Here is a 24,222-nt window from a genome sequence, read left to right as displayed (position 1 = left end):
AACGTGGTATATCCATACAATAGAATATTATTTGGCAATAAAAAGAAACGAAGTACTGACACATGCTACAACATGGATAAACCTTGAAAGTATTATGCGAAGTGAAAGAAGACAGTCACAAAAGATCACATACTGTATGATTCCATTTATATGAGACGTCCACAATAAGCCAATCCAGAGACAGAAAGTAGATTAGTGGCTGCCAGATGCTGGGAAGAGGAATGAAGGGGAGTAACTGCTCATATTTTTAATGGAGTTTTTTTGAGAGGTGATGAAAGTGTTCTAAAAATGGTTAGCGGAGATGGTTCACAACTCTATGAATATACTAAAAACCAATGAATTGTACACTTACAAAGGGTGAATTTTATGTTACATAAATTATACTTAATAAAGCTGTTCTAAAAACAAAACAAAAAAGTTTCACGGTGTGAATGATGGAGGCAAGGAATCGTGCTGAGAGTACAAAAACAGCTCCGTTCCAAATTATTACAAAAAAGGGGATTGTCTTAAGTCTTAGTCATTACTAAGAAAATTTAAAAAATTTTTTTCAGATGATCACAATTACTGACAAGCTACAAAGCAAAAAGTATTACAGTAAGTTTGTTCTTTAGAAATAATGCATTGGTATGCTATAATTGTATTAAAAACAGAAGTTATATTATGATGAGCAGAGCACTTTAACACTTGAGGAAAAAATAAGAATCATTTAAATATACAATTTTTTTTAAGGCTGACTCAAAGAACTAAAGAGATTCATACTACCCTGGACATGCTGACTGTCTCTCTAACTTTGTTCAATGAAATTAACTGAAGAAAAAACTTCAAAACAAGTATTCTACAGGGGTAACAATTATGCCAATTTAGTAGCTCATACAAGTGAGCTACTAAAAGGAAACAAAATTAAACTGAAATATTTCAAAATTATAGTCAGTTTGTTAATGCAAACCAGAAACACTACAGAATTCAGATGTTGCACCATCCTAAGAAGTTACAACACTACCACCTAAAAACTGCAAAGTTAAGAATAAGAACTAAATTATTGGCTTTGTGCACATGTCATATTTTATCTATCTGAGGCCTAATTTGGAATAATGTGGTCACCTACTTGTCAAAGTGTGGCACACTCCTTCTACTTATTATTACTCAAAAGGACCAGAGACTAAACTTTCTTTTTGGAACAGTCAACAGGTGCCATTCACTGAATATTCAATGTACTTAAGGCACAATTTTAAAACCTTCATACACCCCATATCAGTTCATTTAATCCTTATGATAATTTGAGGGGTAGGAATTACCATCCATTTTACAAAAAGGAAACAGCAGCATCTCCACCTTGGGCTGACCAGGCAGGCTACTAAAAAATGTCATCGCTCCCTCTCAAGGAAAAGGAAAGATCAAACTCAATGTTTAAATTTCATTACAGGCCCAAAGAAAGATTAGAAAATGCACTATTGGCATACTTTCTCTGACAGTCAAATGGATACAAAAACGTGATGATGACACACAGGCTAGTCTCTCAGCCATAAAGCTGTAGAGTTAACTCTCTGCTACTACCGCATAACCTCGTCATTAACTGATAGCATCCAAGAGGGTGGAGAACTGGCTTATTACCCTTTTGTTACCAAACTCCTTCCCAAGACAGACATAGAAAACCAGAAATGTCAAAAGAAAAAAGAACAATAATTTATTCTAAATGTAGTATTTGCATTTAAAATATGCACATATGCTTTCCAGAAGAGAAGGGCTGAATGGCATTAATGAGTTGTGTGGTACTACTCACGATACTGAAAATGTTTAAAACGATACTTTATATAGAAGCACAGAAAAACAAAACCAACAGAAATACTTACTTTCCCCTCCATGAGTGTTTTGTTGTGTAGAAACATGCCAAATCCTTATTTTCCCTAATTATGTTCATTTTGTGCTGAAACCTGAAAGATAAAAAATATGGGTTAATTTAGTACCGTGATATCCTTAGAGTTTTTCCTAAATCTCCCATACCACATTTTCATGGCCTGCCATATGGTACTGATTTTAAGGCACAACTTCTTCTACAAGACCACAAGGTTTTAAAGGACAGGGAACCGTCTGTTCACCTGTCTATTACAGCCTTTAGCACATCGTATTGTGATTGTCTGCTCTCCTCCATTACAGCGGGTTTCTTGAGGACAAGAATTGCCTGCTATCAACATCCCAAGTGTAGAGAATTTAATTAAAAAATGTTAAAGTAAATGAATCTTTAAATCTCACATTGCCAAAGAATGCCTTAACACATGATGGGCACCTAAAAATGTTTGCCAAGTGTCAAAACAATTCCAAAAGAGTTTTGTTGAGCTAAGTGCCAGCCATTTTGCTGTCACTGTCACTTCAAAGGGGACCTATTGTAAAGATTTAACTTAAAAGTAACAATATTTTCACTATCAAAGCACTGCATGTCCATAGTAAGAAATCTAAAATGTTCATAAAGTAAATCATCTTTCATCCTAGCTTCCAAAGATAATCATTCTAGCCTGCCTTCTCCTATTTAGGAAAAAAAACAATTTAAAATTTAAAACAAAAATGAGATTGTCATTTGTACTGCTTAACCCTTGTCACAGAATTTTAACTTTTCCCATGGAATTAAATACTTTTTGAGAAAACGATTTTTAAGGCTACATGGTATTCCAGTCCATGAATATACTAAAACAGTGCTACTCAGAGTGTAGTTGCAAACATCAAGATAAATGCAGAAATTGAGACTGTTTAGAAATTGTTCCAGCAGTTTAGTTAGTGAACTCCTCTGGTTAAACAGGATATAGAACAGTTCAGGACTGCTGGACTTGTGTGATGAACCACACGTGGTACGAGCTTCCTACCAGCCACATGCAGAGGGACTATGTTATGTGCAATATTTTAAGATTAGTTCGCTGACTGTAACCCAGAAGTGTATAAAATCCAGAATACATTTATTTCATGAAACAATTTAAATTTAGGTAATTTTACAGGATGGATTGTTGGAACTGGCTCTTAATGAAAAACTGATGATAAATTTTGAAAATACTACATCATTTGCTTCAGTCAATAAAAGTTAAAAATTCATACGGTCACTTATTTCTTCCGTTGTGACTTGGCTATTTCTCCCTACCCTTAATTAATTAGAAATACATCCTAAAAAGTATTGTAAGATACATACCAAAGTGTCAATAGTGCAAACTGAACTGAATTATGGTTCACTTAAGCTTTCTTGACATCTTTATACACTGGTAAATTTTTTCTAATCAGCAAGTATTCTCTTCATCATTAGAATAAAAACATTTTCATTCAAAAACATTTTTATAACAGCTTTTTGAGAGAATTCATACACCATAAAATTCCCCCTTTTAAAATGTATAATTCAGGGATTTTTAGTATGTTCAGAGTTCTATCAATACCACTATTTTGAGAATATTTTTATCACCCCAAAAAAGAAACCCTGCTAGCAGTCACTCCACATTCCCCCTCACTCTCAGTACCTGGCAGCCACTAATCTACTTTCTGTCTCTGGATTTGCTTATTGTGGACATCTCATATAAATGGAATCATATGATATGCGGTCTTTGTAACTAGCTTCTATCACTTGGCATGATATTTTCAAAGTTTATCCATGTTATGGCATGGATTAGTTTCCTTCTATTGTATAGATATACCACATTTTGTTTATCCATTCATCAGTTGACAGACATTTATGTTGTTTCTACTTTTTAGCTATTATGAATCACGCTACAATGAACACTCATTTTGTGTGAACATGTTGTCATTTCTCTTGGGTATATATCTGAGCGGCAAAAACATTTTTAAAGACACCTCTCTTTTGAAATTGTTTTCTTCATTCCTTCTTTTTCTATCGGCAAATTAGCAAGGACCTCTGTACTCTATGTAGAATGTGCTTCCCCTAGATATCTATATGGTTCACACTTTCTCCTTCTTCAAATCTATGTTCAAATGTCACCTTTACAACGAGGCCTACCCTAACTATCTTGTTTTAAATTGTAACCACCCTCCTCATTCTACACTCTATTCATCCTACTCATTTAACCTCCATGGCACCTTTCATAGCCTAAGTGCAATTTATTATATTTATTATTCATGTAATCCCGCTAGAATATCCAGAAAGAGGTATTTTTGTCCGTTAAGCTCATTAATATATATCCCCAGAGCCTACAAGAGTGACTGACACAAAACAGGTGTTCAATAAGTATATGAGTGAATGAATGACATGCAGCAATCCCATGGGAAATTCTGGTGTCCACTTCAAACTTAATGTTCTAACAGATACTCCCAAATAAGGTTTTGTCAAATGTTCTGGAAAAGCATCAATTCACGCTCTGAGGAATAATAAGAGAACTACAAGTAACATCAAGTTTAGAGGAAACTTTATTGTTACCAGAGAGGAAATTTCTCTGAACAGCCAACTGACATCTTCCTACCAGCGTGTATGAAGACGGCTAAATATAGTCCTGACAGTTGGGTGTGTTGTTGTTTTTTTTTCCTGGATTACATATCTGGGATGACACATGCAGCCAACTAAGACTTATTAAACCAGCAAACATTATCCCTGCCTTCAGAATCATTTGCAGTAAATAATAGTACTGAAAAGAAACTCAGGATTTCTGAGAACATGCCAAAAAAGTGAAAAGTAGAGGTCTACAGATGACATTTTTCCCTTATATACTATAACTGAAGATTGGAACAATGGAAGAAAAAGGAGGACAGAAAAGGTGAACAGCTGATGTTGAAAAGTGCAGTTTGGATTCCCAGTCCTTAACTTAAGATACTGGAATGACTGACTCTGTACTAAGGGCCTATCTTGGGAAGACTGACAAGAAAGAAAACGCGTTTGAGTGCAGACTGGCTATTGTCATTTAAGGACTTTAAAATGAAAGTGAGAGAAAATTAATAAAAATTTTTAGGGGCTGGCCCCGTGGCTGAGTGGTTAAGTCTGCACACTCTACTTCAGTGGCCCAGGGTTTCACCAGTTTGGATCCTGGGTGCAGACATGGCACCACTCACTGGGCCACACTGAGGCAGCATCCCATGTACCACAACTAGAAGGACCCACAGCTAAAAATATATACAACTGTGTACTGGGAGGCTTTGGGGAGGAAAAAGGAAAAATAAAATCTTAAAAGAAAAAATTTTAATGACAGTCACAAAGAACTTAAGGTATGACCCAGAAGGAATAAAGAAAATTCCAAATAAACGCATGGGGGAGAGGGGCAAAATAATCTCACAACAACAAAGCAAATTTAAGAATTAAACAAAAATCCTAAAGAATGATCTCATAGGTATCACTGATTTGGGGGAATATGTAATTCAAACAGATCTTTTAGGAGGAGAATTAAAATCAGCTTACATCAAGAAGGCTTATTTACAACTTTCTGGAGACGTATGAACATGGAGATGATGAAAGCACCAGACTCCAGAGAGTTCTTGGGTTAGGACAGATAAAGAAGAAAGGGAGAAAAGTCATACAACATTATATAAAATCAAACTACTAGAAGACATACAAATGGCCAACAGGTATATGAAAAGATGTTCAACATCTCTATCAGGGAAATGCAACTCAAAACCACGGGATAATCACCTCACACCTGTTAGGATGGCTATTATCAAAAAAACAAAAGACACGTTTTGGTGCGGATGTAGACAAACTGGAACCCTTGTACACTGTTGGTGGGAATGTAAAATGGTGCAGGTCCTATGGAAAACAGTATGGAAGTTCCTCAAAAAATTAAAAATGGAACTACCATTTGACCCAGAAATCCAACTTCTGGTTATTTATCCAAAATAACTGAAATTAGGATCTCAAAGAGACACTCAACCTGCTTAATCCCACACTCTACATACTTAACGTAAACTATAATACCTTCCCTTCTAACTTTGGAAACCAAAATAAATTCATTCTGACCATGTAATCACAGATTTATCATCTGACAGCACATTCTTAGATTAACTTAGAACTCGTTCCAATTATTATCCTTATCTGGAAATATGATTAGATACTTGTTGGAAACAACTTTTAAATCTCCAATTTCAAGCTCTGAAACAAATTACCATACACAACACAGGGCAAAAGAAATAAAAGCAAAAGGAAGTCTTCAAGGTTGAAATATCGTACCATCTAAAAAACAAACTTTTAAAATATTTCCATCTGTAGATAAGCTTTAAAACTTTTTTAAACAAAGTGTTCAAAACAAACATATGACAGAAATTTGCTACCAATGTATGAGTTCAGGATAATCTTTAAGAAGAGTTCAACAACAACTAACTAACAGTGAGCTTTTAAAATAACCAGATTAATGAGATCCGAGGCTGGGACCTACTTCCCAACAGTATAATATTAACCCTTCCAAATTTTCAAGTAAATCTATTTTATATTCTCATAAAACCTCAACCACTTTATGATAAAGTCGTTTCATCTAATGAAGGTCTGGAAATTGCATTAACACTTTCAGACCATGAGGATACTTCTAGGCACAGGGATAACTCACTAGTGGATAATGGCAATGTGCAAATATCAGAAAAAATAGGACAAGAATATTCCGTACTATGTAGCATTCAAAGTGAGAGCTGGAACAACTTCAAGAAAACCTTTGAAAATGAGCGAAGGCAAGGCTAAGGGTCCCCCAAGTACAGTGGTCAAGTGATGATTCAATCTGGGAAGACGGACTGGGAATACCTCCCTGTAGCAGATACCAGAACTGCTGGTTCCACACACTGAACATTAACTAACAAGTAGCACAAGAAGCTACATTAATATACACACTGAAGTAATTTTATTACCAAAGTAAGGGTGGTGAATTTTAAAAATACTACTTATGGGGACCGACCCCATAGCATAGAAGTAAAGTTCAGTGCACTCTGCTTCAATGGCCCAGGTCACGGGTTCAGATCCCAGGTGTGGACCTACACCACTCATCAGCCATGCTGTGGCAGAGACCAACATACAAAATAGAGGAAGACTAGCAGAGATGTTAGCTCAGGCCTAATCTTCCTCAACCAAAAAAAAAAAAAAGGAAAAAAGAAAATTGGCAACAGATGTTAGCTCAGGACAACTCTTCCTCAGCAAAAACAAAAACAAATTACTCATGGCCAAAGACAGAACAGTAATAACTGCCATTTACTGGATGCATAACTTTCAACAAAAATTTCTTAACCTTTTGGAATCACAGTTCACCTACACAGCAAGGATGATAGTACCTGTCTCAAAGAGTTGTAGTGGGGACTAAATGAGATAACTTGAATGAAGGAGTTAGTGTGGTGGCTGGCTCAGAATAAGCACTCAAAAATATTAACTGCAATTATAACAATTACTGTACATATTCCTTTAACAAGCATTAAAAGTGGTTCTAAAATTGTTGCTCATAGGCAAAAAGTCTTAAGCAACCATAATTCCCTTTAACAGTGATGAGAAATCTGCAGAATTTGTAGTATCAAGCAGCTCTAGCATCAAGCAGGTGACAGCAGCAACATTTATAGGCAATTCTATAAATAATAATTGTCCACTAAAAAAAGGTAAAAATTGTTGGATGAGATCTTGGTAGCAGCTGTATCATCAGCATTTGCCATCCTGCCAGTTGAGACTATTCAAATCAGCAAAAATTTATCTCTTCAAATTAATTACCGCTTAAATTTCATCTCTTTCATTCCTGCAAGCGTCCCACTTCATTCTCAAAGACCTACCCTTCTTTTTGGTGAGAAAACTCATATACATACCCTTTAACTAAACGACATTAAAAACATCTCCAATGCTTGAAAATCGGCTTCACTTCAGTGTATAACCTAATATTACACCGCCAAGAGAGCTTTTTTGCAACTTCTCAGTTTGTTCTTTTGAGAGAACCGTACTAAGGATTACAAAGTCAAATTCAGGGCAACACAGGCCTTTTGGCTTTTTCAATGAATTCCCTTGCTTCGTGCTTTCGAACAACACAACGTTCTGACATTCCCTAATTTATTACTGGCAGTAAAACTGATAATCCATTTAAAATTATTTATGAATAAAATGAGAACGATCTTTTAGAAGATATGATTTTGACACAAAATCTCAGGATTTGAGAGTCCACTGAGCAGAAGCCTACATCAAATTGACACTAAGAACAAAAAGCAGGATGAAGTGACTTGACACCACAGGCACTCAAGCAGATTACAACCAGCTATAAGCAAAAGAGTTTGCACACATAGCAAAATTAAGTTATGTGCATGGCTTGCATTGAGTAAAAACTCAGAGCACTCATTTAACCAGGTACAGATGAGTATACCTAGAAAAATAACACACTAGTGAAGGAAGGAAGGAACTGGCTTTAACCAAGGTTATCTGCCTTTAAGCATACATTTCGCATGATCAACCAGAAGTGATCTTTACACAAATATGACAACTTCCAGAGAGCAGATACTAATTTTTCTACTTTGAGCCCGCAAAATGAAAGAATAAATTCTTTGGTCATTATGAAAGAATAAATTCTTTCATCAACTCTGCTCTCAAGTAATGAATTAAAAACATGAGTTTGTCTTGAAATACACCAAAAAATAAGATGGACAGATATGTAATAAAGTATAGTAAACGTGAATGTGAAAATCTTGGAGGTAAGTATATGGGCGTCTAATGTAAAGTTCTTTCGACTCGAATGTAAGTAAAAACTTTTATGTTGGAGGAAAATTGTGTTTGCCTTTATTTTCTGACCAAACTCTCCTACAAAAAAAACACAGCTTTTCTGCTACATTGTGAAACTACAGCTGAAAACGTTAGATATTCACATGATAGGAAGTAATTTACGAACTTAATACCTCCTCACACAGCGATATACTATTGAAAATGCAGGGGGAAGGAGAACCTTTGCTGAGGCAAAGGCTAATCCTGGGTAAGAACCAAAGAGAGAATCCCTAATTACCAGCTTCTTAAAGACCTAGTTTCACTTGTAACTGGATTTGAAATCTGAGTGAATTACATTACTAGGTTAGTCCAGTTTCAAATAAAAGGTAAAAATCTAAATGGCTAACAGAACATTAATTTTTACCCAGATTAAAAACCTACAACTAGACTGTCTCAGAATGTGCTGTGCATGGGAGAAAACTAAGATGAACTTTAACCCTCTTTTTTAATTTTTAATTTTCAGCTTCATGTTTTAATATATATCTCAAGTATAGGCAAAAGAATTTCCTTCTAAATAAACAACAAATCAGTATGTGCAATGTGTATGATACCTACGGTACAGGGATCTTTAAACAGCTATAAAATAGACCACCAGGCCAGCCCCGGTGGCCTAGTGGTTAAGTTCAGCGCACTCCACTTCAGTGACCTGGGTCTGGTTCCCAGGCACGGACCTACACTGCTCTGTTGACAACAATGCTGTGCTGGCAGCCCACATACTAAAAAAAAGAGGAAGACTGGCACAGATGTTAGCTCTGGGCAAATCTCCCTCAGGGGGGAAAAAAAATCACAAAGGAAGGTTTTAGTACATCCCATCTTAGCTTTCTTAACTTGTTGAAGAACCCAGTACCTCCAGAGATAAATGGTGTTAGAGAAGAAAGCCAGTGGTAATACCAAATTTCAGCTGACAATTATATCTCCAAATAATTGCCCAGAAATTCTAATATTTAAACTTGTGCATTGTCTGCCACATCATAATCAACTTTTAAATACTTTCACCACCACGGGTAGGGCTAAATAATCTAAGATTCCCGCCCCCCCCCCCGACTCTTTTTTTAAAATCCATACCTTTCCAATTAGAAACTGGACATATAGTCCTGAAATAAAAAGGCAAGAAAAATTCAAAAGCAACCCCTAAATCCAAATAAACACTTTTAATATTATCTTAATGGGGGGAGGGGCAAAATACCACAGCAGTTAATTTTGTCGGCCTTGTCTATTCAATATAAATGAAATACTGAAAAAGATACCTGCCTCTTCATATTTTAATCACATGTATGTTGACTTCATCTGAGAGAATAATTGTCACAAAATAGACCTTTGTCTGTTGTAAAAACAAAAAAAATTAATATTTTTTTCCAAGAAAGATGCATGATGACTTCCCTTTCCAAACTTAAAAATGCCTTGAAATACTTACCTGAAAAAAAAAAGCCTAAGAAATGCATTCACTTAAGCAGTTCTGTGAAATCAGTGCTACTGATCATTTACATATTCTTAGTTGGTAAACATTCTTGAAACTTTTAGACCTAATTGCTATTTCATTTTATCTTAGAAGTGAACTTGGTTTATGCAAGAACAAAATGTACTAGTTCAATAAACTCTTCTTCAGCTCACAAACAGACACTTAATACTCTTGCTTTATTATGCTAACTAGACTTTAATGGGTGCAAAAAAGATTTTTAATTGCCATATTTTAACTCGTTGCAGTTTTTCCTATCACTATAGTAAATGCACGATGGGGAACTAAATTTCCTAAGCATGTAACAAATACAAATGGATGAAAGTTTTACAGCAAGCATCCTAATATCCAAACACTGCTCTCTTTATACTACTAAAAGACAAGCTTAAGTTGCTACAATTTCTCTTTCACCCAATACAAAATAGCAACAACATGTAGTTTCTAGTTTGGCTCTTTCCAACATATCCCTATTATTCCTAACTCTGCCACGGCGCTTCACAGTTTACAGAACACTCCCAAATCTATCTGTTAACTAAAAAAAGGAAAATTTCACTTTTAAAATCAAACCCAGTAGCTCTAAGGTTTCGGGGGGAAATGGCTTATCTACTCTAACAGTTGATAAACATCCAAAATACATTCTGTATCTTGACTAGAAGTTTCAGGAAGAGAAAGACCCTATGGCACCAGATGACTAAGGAACACAAGTCTGAAATCCATGTATAAAAACTTCAATTTGAATATAATTAGTATAGAATTTATTAAATATTAGAGAAAGTCTCCTACATTCATAACTTCATCAATCCTTCCATTATGTTCTAGCAACTATACCTGACACAATCAGAACATTAAAATAATTATTTTAGATTGCGCTACGGGTTTTGTTTTCAATCTACTCATCAAAAGATCAAACTCTTACTGATCAATTGCAAAGAGATATTACCAATCGGCAGGTGCTAAATACATGAACACTTCTTAGGCAGTGTGGTCTACTTCTAAGGGAAACATAGAGTACTGAAACTATAAATCCCAGTGACTTTAAACTTTGTTGTTTTAGAGATGACTCTTCTTCATAAGTAGTCCATAAAAGTACAAGTATAACTCAAATATGTAGGTTGTCAAATACAGTTAAGACCATCTCTAAAGAACGCCCAACAACTAGCAAATTATACATTTATTGACTAAACCACACATAAACGTACCTTTGCAAGGTAACTATGTCTTAAGTTAGCAAAGAGATCACAACCATGTTGGCTTAGTTACTTGCTACAAAAATATCCCCCTAATCAGTGATTCTCCAAGGAGTTCCCACAATCAAGAATCATGCCAAATGACAGATGTCACTGACTGGCATGTGCTGAGCATGTGAACACTGTAGAAGCAGAAAATGTGTTGAAAACCACTAATTAAATTTTTGAATTAAAGTAATGGTCGGGTCAGGATGCTGCCCCACAAGAGACTCTATAATTAGAAACACTACCAGGATTTAGCTGACAGGTCTAGTTACCCCTTAGTGTACAGGATAGTTCCACAGATAGAAGAACTGTCATCAATTGGCTTTCAAATATCCAAGAGGTCATCTATATACGTAAAAACTTACCTACACTTAACTAATCCCAGAATTTAATTCTATATTAAATATAAATCACAAAGTATATTTTGCAGTTTAATATGCACATACTTTTCCAAGAACACACCTATCATGTAAACTGAGAGATTATTTATACTTTGAGTTTTCTTGGGTTTTGTTTGAGAGGTCTATATTTTGTTTTTTTTTAAGATGGCACCTGCGCTAACATCTGTAGCCAATCTTTTTCTTCTTCTTCTTCTTCTTCACTTCTGGCTTTGCTATGTGGGACGCCACCTCAGCATGGCTTGATGAGCGGTGCTAGGTCCACACCCAGAATCTGAACCTGCAAAACCCTGGGTCACAGAAGCCAAGTGCGTGAACTTAACCACTTGGCCGTGGGGCCGGCCCCCCCATCTTCATTTTTGAAAGATATTTTTGCTGTTTTTGCTTTCAGTACTTTAAAGTTGTCATGCAATTGTCTTCTGGCTTGAATGGTTTCTCTGCTGTTAACTCTTTTCTTGTTTCCTCTGTATTTAACGTTTCTCTTTTCTCTGTCTACCTTCAAGGTTCTCTCTTTGTCCTTTGTTTACATCAGTTTGAAGAGGAGACGTCTAGGTGTGTTTTATTTGTTTTTTTAGGGGGGGTAGGTATTTATCCTGCTTGGTGTTCTCTAAGCTTCTTGGATCTGTGGTTTGACGTCTAACATTAATTTTGGAAAATTCTCTATCTCCTCAAATATTTCAATATTTCTTCTGCTCTGTTCTCTCTCCTTCTTCTAAGATTCCAGTTATGCATATATTAAAATGTCTGATATTATTCCCAAGCTCTTGGCTGTTGAGTTCTTTTTTTTTTTAATTTTTCCTTTTTCTCCCCAAAGCCCTCTGGTACATAGTTGTATATTCTTAGTTGTGGGTCCCTCCAGTTGCGGCATGTGGGATGCTGCCTCAACCTGGCCCAACGAGTGGTGCCATGTCCACAACCAGGATCCAAACCAGCAAAACCCTGCGCTACCACAGCGGAGCACACGAACTTAACCACTTGGCCACAGGGCCAGCCCTTCAGTTCTTTTTTTAACTCTTTTTTTGTGTTTCAGTTGGGTAATTTCTACTGACATCTACAAGTTTGCTGATTCTTTCCCTGGTTGTGCCAAATCTACTCATGAGCCCAAAGGCATTCTGCATCTCTTTACTGTGTAATGAAATTTCTAGCATTTCCTTTTGATTCTTTTAGTTTCTATCCCTCAGTTGAAATTACCTATCTGATCTTGCATGTCACCCACTTTTTTGCAGATACCTTGATATATTAACTATAGCCATTTTAAATTCCCTATCAGATGATAACATCTATGTTAATCAAAGTGCAGTTCTGATGATGGCTCTTTCTCTTGGGGATGGCTTTTTGCCTTTTCTGTATGCCTTGCAGTTTTTTGCTGAAAGCTGGACATTTGTATAGGACAGTAGATACTGACATAAACAATTTTTGTGACTGGAAATGGGCACGCCTTTCCTATGCTGTGTCTTCAGTGCAGGGTGTTAAACTGTTTAGGCGCTGGGCTGGGTTTATGACTTGCTGCGGCTCTGGTTCCCTTCAGTGTACCACAGCCTTCAAACATCTGCAGAACGGCTTGTGCCTATGGCGTGGGATGGTTTACTAAAGCAATGTCTATTTGATTCTTTGTATTGTGCCTCTTTGCATAAACTTATTCCTCCCCTAGTAGTATTCTGCAGTTACTTGCTATTCAAAGCTTCTTAACTTGGTGGCAGGGGGTTAGGGGTGCAATCTTTCCTGTTCTAATTAAGGTTCAGCCTTAGGCACGCACTACGTCCCTGGATGTCAGGGGTGTGATCTCATTTCTCCTGGCTGCAGTTTTGGGCTCAGTGTCCCTCCCCCAGGAGAAGATTCTTTCCCCCTTCTCTTATCTTCCCTCAGCTCAATGAACACTCAACAACAAGGCCAGCGGAGATACTCTTCTCTCCACAGATTAAGGCTTTTGTTCCACAGAAGAGACAGAGGGAAAGAAACAGAGCAGTTTGTTACCCCTGCTGAAAGCTCTGCTGCTTGTTTCCCTCCTCTAGGTCAGTGCCACAACAGACCCTCCCCAGGGCTCTCTCCAACCTTTTCCAGGAGTACCCAGCGAGGTTCGTGGAAAAAGAGATTGGAAGAAGGTGCACCCAGCCTTCATCAACTTGTCAGCTATTCTAGCTGAACTCTTCTCACCAGTGTCCAGTTCTATCTAACGAAGGTGAATGTGAATTCACATCTACTCTTTCTCTCTTTCGGGCAAGTGGTTTGCTCTGTGGCCTCAGCTCTTTAACAGTTTCCAAAAAAGACATCAATTTGAAATTAGCCCAGTTCTTTTTTATTGTAACAGAGAAAGCAAAGCTGCTTTTTGTCCCAGGGCCAAAGCCAGAAGGTAGTTATATTATTTATAAACTATTTGAGAATAGTAAAGGAGGTGTTGCAAATTATTTGGAAGAAAAAGAGGGTCTTTATTGCATTTGATAAAGTTGAGAAGCACTGACTTAAAGGGTCTCTTCCAAAACACCTTCCCTTTAACCAGTGCTAAACATTACAGTCAACATTTAGGCCTAAAACTACTAGTAGCAACCAAATTCTTCCTGTAGTTTATCTGCACAGCCTTGCTTCCATACTAATTTTAAGTACTTCAATCAGAGGAGGGAAAACGTTACGTGCAATGGAAACCTCAAATTCATCTGTGCTAATAGGACCAGTTGAGGAATGGAGCCAAATTAGTTAAAACAGATTCTTCTTATTTCAAGTGAAATTTACTATCTACTGAGAACCAGACTCCACTATCAATCTCTTGCCAAATGTAATAATAAAGCCAGTATTGTTATGGTCCACCTAAGCAACCAGCTTCTATTTGTGAATAAGTTAAATTCCTACAAATAATTCATGCTTTCCATGATACCCTTTTTCAATGATAATGTTCACATATTTTAGACTATTTATTACCGCCACTTTAGAAAAAAGAGGAATATCCATTGCCTCCCAGTGGAATACAAATGGAGATATTTTCCATGAACTGGCCTTTAGCCTTAAGGTTCTTTATGTTCCTATCTCTTAATAACCCTCTGACTCCTCTTTTCCTCCCTTAATATGTTCTACTTCCTGTTTTCAAAGTAGGAGTATAATGCAGTATTTTTTAAACAAGAATTTATGTTCCATTGTGATATGAATAGCAAAGCCAAGATTGAAAAATAACTGCTTAAACATTGTTTCACATTGCAGCTAAAATGTTAACAAGGTTTTCTGTTATGTTATATTAAGTCAACCAATAAAGCACTTTCCAGAAACCAAAGAATATCGAAATCAAGTCTTTTTAGGATACAGAATTCCTAACAAGTAGTTTTCTGAATTTCCATTTTTTTTTTTATTTAAGGCAAGTCCTCTTTCATATTCCCAGAGACTCACAGGGTACTATTGGTAACATACTACAAAACCTGACCACTGGGAGTAATTTTCTCAAACTTTGCGGACGGCACTTTCAAAGCTAGAAATCTATCAGATCCATAAAGTGAGGGGGGAAAAAATACAATAAGAAAGACAATCACTGGGGCAGGTCCTGAAGAAATACTCTGAAATTTTACTTTTTTCCGAAGACACTACACTCCAAGCAGCTCAAAATAACCTGACAGTATAAAGCCGTTAATAGAAGAGGCAACAGCATCAGGTAGAGATCCCCCTTTTTGAGGGGTGTCAGGGTGGGGTCAACGGGAAAAGCAGAGAAGGGAAGTGAGAAATCATTACTTTGGGAGGCCATCGCCACATTAGAGAGGGATTTTTTTACTTTTTTCTCCCCGAAGTCACTGAGAAAGGAAACAATCTCAAGAGAAGAGTGGTTAACTGAACACCCTACAATAGGAAGACACCTTAAGGGAAGGCACTCTCCTTAAGTGTACTAGGTTAAATCTGCGTTTAACAGCCACTACACGAGCGTCTAAGTCCTACTTCACCCACTCCAAAGGCCGCATTCAGAGGCAAAATCACAGCAGCAGAGGAAAGGCCACTGTGAATAATCTACCTTGCAAGAAGGAAAAGCCCTGGGGTGGGGGTGGGGGTGGGGACTTGATTTTGGAAAAGGGAGAGACTGGAGAAGAAACAACGCGGCTGCTCTTCATTTCCCAAAAGAACGAAACAAAGCTAAGAAAAGAAAGTCAAAGTCTCTGCGGGAAGTGCGGAAAAGGAGGGCCAATGACCCAAGGAAACAAGACCTACCGGCATCAAGCAGGAAGAGCGCTCAGACTAGCAAACTGGAAGGGAATCCCGAGGGCGGAGCCCAGAGGGGAATAAGGGGTGTGTGGGGGGAAGGATGTGCTGAGGGGAGTGGGGGATCGTGGTGGGCAGAAAACAAGGCAAAAAGACGGGCAGGGCTGAAGAAGGCAGCGCCCTGGGCGAATGTCACTCGGAGCCGGGGGGTCCGACGGGAGGAACCAGATCAGCAGCCTGGGGGGAGGGTAATCTGCTTTCCTTAGCAGCTTTACGCTGCGGCGGCCAAGACACCACCCCTTCTTTGCCCTGCGTTGGTACCCCAAATCTCCCCACGGGAGGGGGTAAGGCAGAGCCCCGGAGTCCGGCGCCCGGAGTGGTTTACCTTCGCGAGAGGCTGGAGAGACTCCAACCCGAGCTCCTCCCGCCGCCGGCTCTGTGTCCAGAGTGGGATGAGGCGCCCTCCCGCCTCCTCCTCGCACCACTTCCCCTTTCCCGCGCCGGGCCCTGTAGCTCCGCTGCCCCGGGTTCCTGGTGCCGCGGCGGCGCTGCCTCCCCGCCCCCTCCGCCTCCTCCGCCTCCTCCCTCTGCCTCTCAGAGGCTCGCTCTGGAGGCCGCCATCTTCGCTCAGGCTGTGAGCGACGGCGTTCCAATACGCCTGCGTCGCCCCCGCCCCGGCCGTCACGAGACCCAGTCAGCTGATTTCGCCTCTTCCGCCTTCTGCCCCGCCGTCCTGTCCCTTTCTCCCCCTTTCCCAGAAATTCTGCGTTCCGCGGGCCCGCCCCGCCAGCAGTTACACATGCGCAGAATGGCGAGGCCGGCTGTGGGATCCCTAGAACGCGCAGCCCCTGAGGGGTCCCGCCCCTCGGCGCGTGCTGAAAGGGGCACGCCCATAGGCGTGTGCGCGCGCGCGCAGGGAGGGCCACGCCCCTCCGGCGTGTTCTCCGTGGGCCACGCCCCTCGGACCCTGGCTCCCGGTCCTGCTGGAGGTTGTTGCGCGGCCGGGGTTTTGCGTTCTTTATCTCCTGAAGTCATGTTGTGAAGCGTTTCCTCAGCCTAGCCCTTGACTTCAAGTCCCACGGACTATCCGCGAGGCAATATGAAGCCTCAGCCTACTACTCGATTTGGCTGGATTGCGAGCCACAGATTCACTTGCTATTGCAACTCTCAGAACGACAGCTGAAAAGGGTTTAAATTTCGGTTGATCTGGGAGGTCGCGGAGACCAAAGCTTCGGAGATGCCTATGGCTTTTTGCTGGTGGGAGTGTCAAAAAGAAAATACTGATAGCTCCCATTTATTGTCTGCTGGTGACGTGTCAAGGGATTTACTTAGTTAATCCTCAACTCTGTGAATTAGGAATTATCTGCATGTTGCAGATAAACTAAGTCTCCTCTCCTCAATAGTGAACTTGAGTTTGAAGCCTAGCAATCTGACTCCGGAGTCCGCGCTCTCGACACCTCCCTGAACAGACGTGGGAGCTGGGGGAGGGGAGTCAGGTTAGAGAAAAGAGGGGATATTATGTGTCACCTGTGAGTAAAGGTTTCATTAAGGAAGTTCAGTCTCCGCTCCCAGACCTGAACTCTAAAGATCACAGTTCAAAAATGCTCGATCCTGCAGCAAACTTCAAAAGATGAATGGTATGGGATGGCTTACATGGATATATTATTTTTATGAAGGTTAAAGGTCTCTGATATGAGATTTTAATACTCTGAAGAGCAATCCTGAAATTGTGACCTCTTTGGAGTTCCTTTCAGAGGTTGCTCATTTTTGGAGATGGCGATTGCAGGATGAAAAATGTAGACAATGGTTTTTACAGACTTTTCTTCTTGACTCTGCTGACCCTTCGCCCTATCCTGGGGTAGAAAAAGACTGCATTTACCCTTGCAGTAGACTTTCCTGTCCTGCAGCAGTAAGATAAGGTGGATCCAAGGGCTGGTACCAGAAATAGCTGGGTGTGGGAAGACAGGACCCGAAATAGAGTAGAAAGGGAGCAGAAGAGGAAAGAAACAGGAGGGCTGACTTAAGGAGACTTCTTGGCTTATCCCACAAAAACAGAAACTTGTGTTTATGTGGCATCTTACAGGTTGCAAAGCTTTCCAATAATCCCAGAAGTCAGTGTGGGTTGTATTATTTCTGTTTATAAAGGAAGCAAAGCGGGAGAGTCCAAGAGACTTGCCCAAGGTGACCTAACTCCTAAAGGTTGAGCGGAGATTTAGTCATAGGACTTGTAAAATCAAGGCCAGTGAACTATTAAACCTCCGCACTGCCTCCCTGTTCAATATTTGGGACAGATGAAATCTATTCTGGGAGTCAGGAGAAGCCTTAGGCAGCATGAACTGCCTGCCCCCCTGCCGCCACCACTGTAAGGGAAAATTCTCTACCTCCCAAGGCATTTTTTTCATTGCAGCGTTAGAAACCACTTTCTTTGTATTCAGCCAACTTGCTCTCCTTTTCATGAGTAGTTTTTTTGTTTGTTTTTTGCCTTTTCCTCCTCTATGTGGCATCCCTTTAAGGATTTGCCAATACGTACAGCTGACCAGCCTATCTCACTCCCTCTCTCTGCCTATCCCTCTAACTCCTCCGGCCACAGCTTCTCATCCTCAGAAGCCATATTCCTAGTGCTTTCAACTGTTGCTTACAGGATGTGGTTTTAAGCCTTTTCACAATTCCCCTGGTTGCTCTTAATTGGATTTGCACAAATTTGTCAGTATCCTTCTTAAAACACTAGAACTAAACACATGAGTCAGGAAGGGTAGGAGGACTTGTCTCTTCTTTCCCTATTTTTTTGTTAAATCACTTTTTCCCCTGCTCTTTTTAAAAAGGGTGACAGGGGCTGGCCCGGTGGCACAGCGGTTAAGTTTGCACGTTCCGCTTCATTGGCCTGGTGTTCGCTGGTTTGGATCCAGGATTCGGACACGGCACCGATTGGCAAGCCATGCTGTGGGAGGCTTCCCATATATAAAAAAAAGTAGAAGAAGATGGGCTCGGATGTCAGCTCAGGGTCAGTCTTCCTCAGCAAAAGGTGGAGGATTGACAGCAGATGTTAGCTCAGGGCTAATCTTCCTAAAAATAAATAAATAAATAAAAAGGGTGACAAATACAAGGCAGGACACTCAAACTTCTCTTTCTGGATTTATCTTTTTATTCAAAATCCAAATTTGCATTAGCTTTTCTGACACTTTCATAGTGCACACATACCAAATTTACAATCACAAAAGGGGCACAACACAAAAGATGCTCCTCCAAATTGTGTGATATATACTTGTAATATTTCACAGCTTTGTAGATATCAATAGCTTTTATCAGGGATGTAAGTTAGTATACAAGGCAGGAGAGCTTTAAGATTTTAGGGAGCCCATAAGGCAAACACCTGCTTATTGAACTCTCTATTGCTGTTAAATTGACCTAATTATATCAATGCTCAAATCCTAAATAAATCCCTGAGAACCCCACAGAATTCAGCAAGATTTGAACTGTTTCCAATGCAGTAGTCACTAACCCCGGGTAGCAACTGAATACTTGAAATAATGTTAAAATACACACCAGATTTAATATGAAAACAAGTAAAATATTACATTAACAATTTTTATATTGATTACATGTTGAAATAATAATATTGTGGATATACATTTGGTTAAATAAAATATATTATTAAAGTCAATTTTATTTGTTTATTTTTTAAAATGTAACTACTAGAAACTGTAAAATTTTATACGTGTCTCCCATTATATTTCTGTTGGACAGCGTTGCTATAGAAAGCCTCCTGCAGACATGCTGTCAGAAAATACTTTTCAGTTGAGTTGGCAAGCTTGAAGCTTCCACAGAATCATCTACTGGACTTCATTTTAATTTCTTATGTGGTGATTTTCTGTTTTTTGCCAGTAGTTTTTCTCAAGGTTTATCTCACCACATTTATTTAGGTTTTTGTGTTCCTCGATAGTTTACTAATATGTTGTATAGACTAGGAATTATTGACAACATCTAGCAAATTATGACACTAGGATCCCTTGAGAGAGAGAGATATATATATATATGTATGTAGATACATGTATACATATATATACATACATATATACATATGTATACATATATACACACATATACATACATATATGTATGTATGTACGTATGTATGTATCTGCACATATTTATAGTTTCCACGATTTTTTTAATGAATCATAACCTGGCTTCCTCTACCCACTTAATCTTACCCCAGGAATTCTAATTTTATTATTAATATGAACAAAAATATTTTTTTAAAAAGTATAATGATGTTCATATATAAAGGATTTTGAACTTACAATATTTTATATTAACAAAAACATGCTTTCATTTAATTACAGGAAGTTATCTAGTTCTAACCATATTTTCAGAGTTGGATCAAGAGGGAAAATGAAATACCTGTTCTGGGGTTTAACAATTTGACACCATTATTGAAATATTAACTGATTAAGGAAAAGGCCTTTCTTTGTCCTTTTCCTCCTGTTAAAATTAACCCCAGCTTCTCTTTTAGCAATATATACATTGCTGAGGATTTTCCAACTCAAATATCCTTCCTAGTTATCCAAACACTTCCAGTATTACCAGATTTGAGAAAAATTTAGAGCCTTACGTATATTTTTTCCATAAAGTGTTTTGACGTGAACAAGATTTCCAATCTGCTATGAAATTATTATAGTCAGACATTTGTAGTCGTCAGCACTTGAAGGAAATATAAGGTGGCAAAAGGATCACGGCAAGTCCCTTAATCTCTTTGAGCCTCAGTTCCCTCATCTATGAACTAGGAGTATCGATGCTTACCTGGAGAGACAGCGGTGAGAATTAAATACAATAACTTGTGTGGGGAACATGCTTACTAGGTGTTCAATAGCTGTTAATTTCCTCACTATAGTTAATATCAGGATCTCCAGCTGGTTTATGTAATGCTTGTGCTTGAGTTTCCTTGAACTAAGCATGACAAGGTAAACAGACTTTTAAACTATTATTAGCAAAAGGGGAGAAGTTCAAGTATTCCTTCTTGACAACAATATCTGAATACCGTTATTATGAAAAATCGTAATATAGTTCATGCTAAAATGATGTCTTTTTTTATTTTTCACAAAACAACACAAAGAGTCGACTTGCTAAAGTCATACATGAATATTAACAATGCAAATAAGACCTAGATGCATGCAGTTTTTGTCTGCACAGTATAATATTTGAGAAATGATGGACTCAAATTTGACCATGAAGAAGTTCTTAGAATGCCATTCACACCTAAATCAAGGTGAGAAAAACATCCTCTGAAGTCAATTCGGTGCAACAGAAGCTTTTACTTCCCATTTATCTTGTCAAAGCTCATTGCAACTAGAAGGAAAGGATGTCTATCCGTTGATCGTGAATAATAACTTATTCATATTATGTTCATCTAAGAACATAAAACTTCATTACACAATTAAATTCTTGCTGACTTTGAGCATATAAAGATGATATGACTGCTATTTCCATGTAACGCTTAATTTTGCCAAGAAAAATACGACTTTTTTTTTCTTTTTGTGAGCAGCAGTAAATGAAGTGGCAGCCACTTAGCATAAAGGAAAATAAAACTATTATAGGAAGCAGTTTTTCAAGCTCAGCTAGTTAGCTTATAAAGTTACTCATTTTCAAATCCACACTGTGGATTTTGCAAAAAATAAATCGTAAATCAATATGAAGCAAAATAAAAGGTACCTACCTACTAAGAAACGCGATTTGAAAAAAATCTTACTAGTATAAAAATAACTAGTACTAGTCATCACAGCCACACAATTTCAAAAGTTGTTATGGTTACCTTGGGTCTATTACAGATCTGCCTGTCAGACAACCTTTGAGAGCTGAAGGCAGTGTACTGTACTAAAAAGAAACAATGATTTGGTTATAGCAAGTAAGGTAACACTTCTTTTCCTACTTCTGTCACTGACAGTGTATTCGCTTACTTGGAGCCATAAATTTGTTCTCTTATCTTTGGTCTACCTTGTAAAGGTTCAAATCCCAATGCCACCACTTATTAGCTACTTAAGCTTTGAACCTCAATTTCCTTGTCAATGAGATGAAAGTAATATACACATCAACTACAGTTGTTTTGAGAATTAAGCAGTAGTCAAGTATGCTATTTAATAATGATGGACCGATATTATTTAATATTATAAATGTACATAACAGAAGAATTAAAACTCGTGAACTCTCAAAACAGGATAAAGGAGAAGGAGATAGTCTAAATGTGCCAAGTCCACATCTTTCATAATAGAGAGTAAATTTAATACAGTGTAAATCTTAAAAACCAAGAAAGAAGGGCAAAAGGAAACTAACTTTTCTGGGTCACTTAGTAAGCACCATTCATGTTCCATAGCATTAACTTCCTCTCTTCCTTATATACCTTTTGTTGTCTTTCTCTGTAATTTTAGAAGCAAATAATGCAACATTTGGGGGCAGTGCTGGATTACACAGTAGGCAGTTTAAGCAAGTGCTTAGGGCACCAGCAAAGCAAGGACCCCCAATATGAAAGAAATTTGAAAGGGATTTGCTAGTTAATGTTTTATAAAAAGCATCAAGGTAATAATCATGGGAAAAATCAGAACTTTGTTGAGTTTCCTTCACTTATTTCATGAGTGTAGAATTGAGGACCTCTGGCTCTGGCCCCATAGCAGTGTGGTTAAGTTCATGTACTCCACTTTGGTGGCCTGGGGTTTGCTGGTTACGATCCTGAGCACGGACCTACACACCACTCATCAAGCCATGCATGCTGTGGCAGCATCCCTCATCGAAGAACTAGAATGACTTACAACTAGGATATACAACTATGTACTGGAGGTTTTGGGAGAAAAAAAAGAGGAAGGTTGACAACAGAGGTTAGCTCGGGGCCAATATTCCTCACCAAAAAAAAAAAAAAAAAAAAAAAAAGAATCAAGGACCTCTAATGATCTAAAACCAGCTTTGAGTTGGGGAGATTTTTAAAAACACATGTTAATACCCTTAATACATTTTCACAGAATAGGATGATTTATATAACTATGTAGAACATGGAAGTTGAAGATAGGCATGTGAGATCAAAGGAGAGTTACAAGGGAGGGCATTAATGTGCATTGAGAGTTTACCATGAGCCCTGATCTGTGTTACAACCACATGTTGTTACCTGTTTTGTACAGATGAGGAAACACCCTAAGGTTCAGAGAGTTTTGAGACTTGCCCCAAGCCTCCCAGTTAAGTAAGTGCCAGAGTCAGAATTTGAACCCACGTCCACGTGGTTCCAAAGCCCAGGATTTTCCAAGAGTAATTCAAGGACTGTTTTTATTTGTATGTGAAATGGCACACTTTGAGCAAATGGAATAGACAACTTAGATCTATAGACCCCCAGTGGATGCCTGAAACCATGGATAGTACTAAACCCAAAATACTATGTTTTTTCCTATACATACACACCCGTGATAAAGTTTAATTTATAAATTAGGCACAGTAAGAGATTAACAACAATGGCTAATAAAATAGAACAATTATAACAATATACTGTAATAAAAGTTATCATAGATCTTAGTGATCTTAGCATACAATTTTTTTTCTTTCCTTGTTAAGTCAACAACTTTCACCTTTTCACTTGAAGGAAGCACTTTACGGCTTCTCTTCGGCATATCTGAATTGCCAGCATCAGTACTCTTGTGCTTTGGGGCCATTATTAAGTAAAATAAGGGCTACTTGAACACAAGTGCTGCAGTATCGAGACAGTCGATCCGATAACTGAGACGGCTACTAAGTGACTAACAGGCGGGTAGTGTATATGTTGTGGATACCCTGGACAAACGGATGATTGATTCATGTCCAGGGTGAGACAGTGGGGGAAGGCATGAGATTTCATCACGCTACTCAGAACGACATGCAATTTAAAACTTACGAATTCTTTTTCTCTGGAATTTTCCATTTAATAGTTTCAGACCACAGTTGACCTCAGGTAACTGAAACCGAGGAAAGCAAAACCATGGATAAGGGGGGACTACTGTATAGTAATAGTTACTTTGAAGTTTGAGAGTTAAAATTTTCCTAAGGGTTATTAACATTTCCATGCTAGATCTCGTCAAGATGGCACTGTGAGCAGACATTGAACTTGCCTCCTCCCACGAACACAACCAGGTTACAACAATTTTGGGAAGAATCACCCTGGATTGAAAACTGAAAACTGGATAAAAAGAACCCCCACAACAAGGGACAGTCCTGACGAAAGCAGAAGAGGCAGTAACTCTGGCCAAAGAGGAAAAAAGCCACCATTAGGAACAACGGAGCTTCTCAGCT

General features: G+C 38.5%; 1 protein-coding gene across 2 annotated transcripts in view; it reads right to left on the bottom strand.

The window, feature by feature from the left end:
- Nucleotides 1–16,801, bottom strand: part of DNAJC13 (DnaJ heat shock protein family (Hsp40) member C13) — a 110,397-nt gene extending 93,596 nt beyond the window's left edge. For both annotated transcript variants that reach the window (XR_011427033.1, XM_023620933.2), the window contains exons 1-2: nucleotides 16,310–16,801; nucleotides 1,851–1,931 (exon numbers count right to left, since the gene is read on the bottom strand). Coding sequence is in view for 1 of the 2 variants with exons in the window: in XM_023620933.2 (XP_023476701.2) it covers nucleotides 1,851–1,918 (68 nt within the window). In the remaining variant the exon portion in view is untranslated. The remainder of the gene's footprint in view (nucleotides 1–1,850; nucleotides 1,932–16,309) is intronic.
- Nucleotides 16,802–24,222: the final 7,421 nt, after the last annotated feature.

The sequence above is a fragment of the Equus caballus genome, chromosome 16, assembly GCF_041296265.1.
Source record: "Equus caballus isolate H_3958 breed thoroughbred chromosome 16, TB-T2T, whole genome shotgun sequence".
In the NCBI taxonomy this organism is placed as follows: Eukaryota; Metazoa; Chordata; class Mammalia; order Perissodactyla; family Equidae; genus Equus; species Equus caballus.
Note: the sequence above shows the minus strand (reverse complement) of the source record. Positions and strands in the feature narration are given on the sequence as shown.